The sequence below is a fragment of the Arachis hypogaea genome, chromosome 3 (assembly GCF_003086295.3).
Source record: "Arachis hypogaea cultivar Tifrunner chromosome 3, arahy.Tifrunner.gnm2.J5K5, whole genome shotgun sequence".
Classification (NCBI taxonomy): Eukaryota; Viridiplantae; Streptophyta; class Magnoliopsida; order Fabales; family Fabaceae; genus Arachis; species Arachis hypogaea.
The window spans coordinates 9142163-9145614 of record NC_092038.1 but is presented as its reverse complement, the minus strand read 5'-3'; the positions used below and the strand labels follow the sequence as shown (position 1 = coordinate 9145614).

The 3452-nt window shown below is 33.6% G+C and overlaps 1 protein-coding gene across 1 annotated transcript; it reads left to right on the top strand.

The window, feature by feature from the left end:
- The first annotated feature begins 290 nt into the window (after nt 1–290).
- On the top strand, nt 291–3452 carry LOC112789335 (uncharacterized). Its single transcript, XM_025831181.3, has 6 exons — nt 291–797; nt 1639–1716; nt 1815–1890; nt 2785–2858; nt 2988–3058; nt 3266–3452. Exons 1-6 carry the CDS (start codon nt 723–725, stop codon nt 3306–3308), a joined length of 417 nt encoding a protein of 138 aa, XP_025686966.1. The 5' UTR covers nt 291–722; the 3' UTR covers nt 3309–3452.

Sequence of the window (3452 nt, the reverse complement as noted above, 5' to 3'; positions counted from 1 at the left end):
TGGCGAGGTGCGTTGGGCTGACCGGCTGGAGTGCAGCAGCGCGAGGGGAGGGTTGGAGAAGATGACAACGAGTTTTGGATACATATTGGAAGTTATGGTAAGATTAAAAATAACTATAAATGAATTTAAATACTAATATTAATATTTTAAATTTTAAAATTTAAAATTAAATATTAATTAATAATCTAATTTTTAATTTTAATTTTACTTTTTTTTAATCAATTATTTACATTCACAATTTTTTTTGTGGCAATTATTCACATTCACAATTAGTATTGTTTCCCATACTTTCTCCCACCTTATCATCCCTAAACACAATCACTCCTGTAATTCTCAAAATTTTCATACATTAAAAAAAAAACTAGATCTCTTTTCAACAAAACAATTTCATTTTTTTTAAATTTAGGACAAAAGATAAATGTAAAATAAATAAAAAAGATTTAAAAAAACAACCCAGAAAAGCGATCCAAATTCCCACGGTGGCATAGGAAAGCCACATTGTTCTATCTTTTCCCAATCAAAAACTCCACCACACAAATCAAATCCCTAACCTTCTCAGTTTTTGCTTCGTTTCTATCTGCAACAATTACTACTATTTTTTATTTTTTTAATCTCACGCATCTTCCAGCTCGGTTGAACCATTCTTTCGCTTCTTCATCGTGCCGCCATTTATTTTTTCCCTTTTTGGGATCTTTGTGGTTGTTGTCTGATTCCGATGAATTATGCAAAAGAAGTTTCGTGTGTTGACCCCATTTCTGTCGCAAATGGCCGCCGCTGACAACACCACCAAGCCAAGGGTATTGTATCTTTGTATGATTGGAACCTTTCCTCTTCACATTTTACTTTGTTCTCTTCAATCTCAACCCTCAACTTCCCATTTTGTTGTTGCTCTATTTGATTCTTAGGAAGATTTTTTATTAGCTTAATTCAATTCTATAATTTCTGTTTTGTTTTTAGCTATCAAGTTTCGATTTTTTTTTTTTTTTGTTGCTTGCTCTATTTGTTCCCAGGGAGATTTTGGTGACTTGAATTGAGTTCAAGCTTAATTAGTTAATTCAGTTTTCTGATTTTTGAAAAACACACTTTAGTGGACTAGGTAAAAGGATGGTCAAATTGAGCTAACCTGCACTAATTTCAGGATTCCTAGGATGAAAGTGAAAATTCATGAATGAGTGATTCCCTTTTTAATAGTAGTTAAACAATTAGGTTTCTGGAAAATTGTTGTGGATGTTAGCTTAGTTACTGAAGATTGATCTGGATAGGTGTAGGAATGGAGTTTACAGATTAATTGAATCATATTAACTTGATTGTTGTAGAGTGACATATGTAAGCATGAGTGGTTAAACCTCCATTTTGTAGGATCTTTCTTTCCCTGATTTTCAGAACCTCGATGTATGGTTTTGAGTAACTTTGCAACAATTCGATGAAGCTTCTAGTTCATACCATGCAATGCTCATTTGTTAAAATAGTTGCTAGCGATATTTGAAACTGCCATAATCTAAAAGTTCTATATCAGTACTGCATATTGCAAAATGTGAATCGACGAGTAGAAAATGTATAACTTGATGTCTATAACTACATTTTGTAATTAACTGTTCTTTTATGTGTTCTTGTTGTGACACTTCTACTGAATTGAAGGATTATTACAAAGTGTTGGAGGTTGATTATGATGCAACTGATGAAAACATCAAATTAAATTACCGAAGACTTGCATTGGTTAGTATATTCTAGCTCTTTTGATACTTGATCTTTCGAAATTTTTTCCCCTACAAGTTTGACTTACTTTGTAGGATGGATTCTACTCCATTTTACAGAAATGGCATCCTGACAAGCATAAAGGTGACAGTACAGTTACTGCGAAATTTCAAGAGATAAATGAAGCTTACAATGGTAATTCTTAATTGCAATGAGAAAAAGACAGATTCATAGATATACTCTTTATCAACATTTCCGGAAATTGATTATATACCTCACCATCTTGAACACAATCATAATATGCAAATTCTGATTGTTAGTGAAGGACAATTGATTGTAACAACAAAGATTGCGGTCCTTCATTAGTTTTGATTGGAAGTTTAACCTTGGTTGGTTTTATGGCTTTCAGCTCCCAGTTGTTGTATTACTGTTTAGCTGTTTCATATTTTTCCCCAGATACCAGTGTACAGTATGTGAGGCTACTTAGGGGAAACTAGATTTGTTTAGGAGGGATGGAAATCTCATACATGATTGTAACAGAAGTCAAACCCAGCCCCAAAACTGTCTCTTTTTTGGGGATCTGGCTAATATCACGTTTTAAATATTTCCTTATGGTGACAAATAGATTGATGTTATAAAGGAAAGTGGATTTTCTTTTATCCAAAAAAAAGGAAATTGATATTAGATGAAAGCTGAAATTTTGCGAGATTGTTAGCTTGAATGTTACTAGCAAACTCAAAATTTGTCCTATATTAAATAGGGGGAAAACCTTGGATCAAGTTTACTATATGCATCCGTCCAACCGTCACTTCGAATTTTTCAGTTCAAATAAATATCAGCATGTTAGTATTTGATCTGAGAACTGGAGGGAATGTATATAAGGAACTTGAGCAAGCGTTGTCCTTCTTAAAATTACTTTCTGATTAATGGGACTGAAGTTACACTTCGGATCAAATTTAATCCCTTACCTTTACATGCGTAGACAGAGTTGTACGTTTTTCCTCCACACAGTTTTGGTTTAGAATAGACAAAGCAGCGTTATGAAATGGTACTCATGTATTTCTATATTTCTTTGAAAATTTTTGATAGTGTTGAGTGATCCTGTCAAGCGTTGTGACTATGATTTAACCGGAGCCTGTGAGATCGAAAAGTATAGCTTGCAGGTATGGATCTTGGCTATATTTTATTGGCATTAGTAGTTTTTGAATTAGACTTGTCTATGATTGTTTGTGTACTCTCTTGATGATAACAGCTGTTTTGTACTTAGCTTTGTTAGACGTGTCTCATTACAGGAATACCTTGCCAGATTTAAAGGCATGATTCTTACCTGCAATGGACTTGGCATCAACCATACAGACAGATGGTAATTCTTTCGAGTTTTCCATTCCCCTGTCCCTCTTTTCTTCACCTCATTAGCGACTACGTTCAGAGGAATTGCAAAAGCATTCAGTGCTTGATTAAAAAGCACACTAAAAATCATGTCTCTGTTTTCAATTGAGCAGATTTATTTTTAGTAAATCAGTCCTTTTATTTGTTGTTCAACACTAAATCCTACAAGTTTATATTGCAGGTCGCCACATTTGATTGAAAGTATTGATTCCTTAGATGAGTAAAAGGTCTGTCCTTTCTGTTGTTATACATATTCTATGTTCTCTTGATATGAACACTGCAATAGGGCATGTCCCTTCAAATTCATTTGAGAAGTTAGACCAGAAGAACAGAATTATGATTTATGAATGAGGATACCTTAATATGCC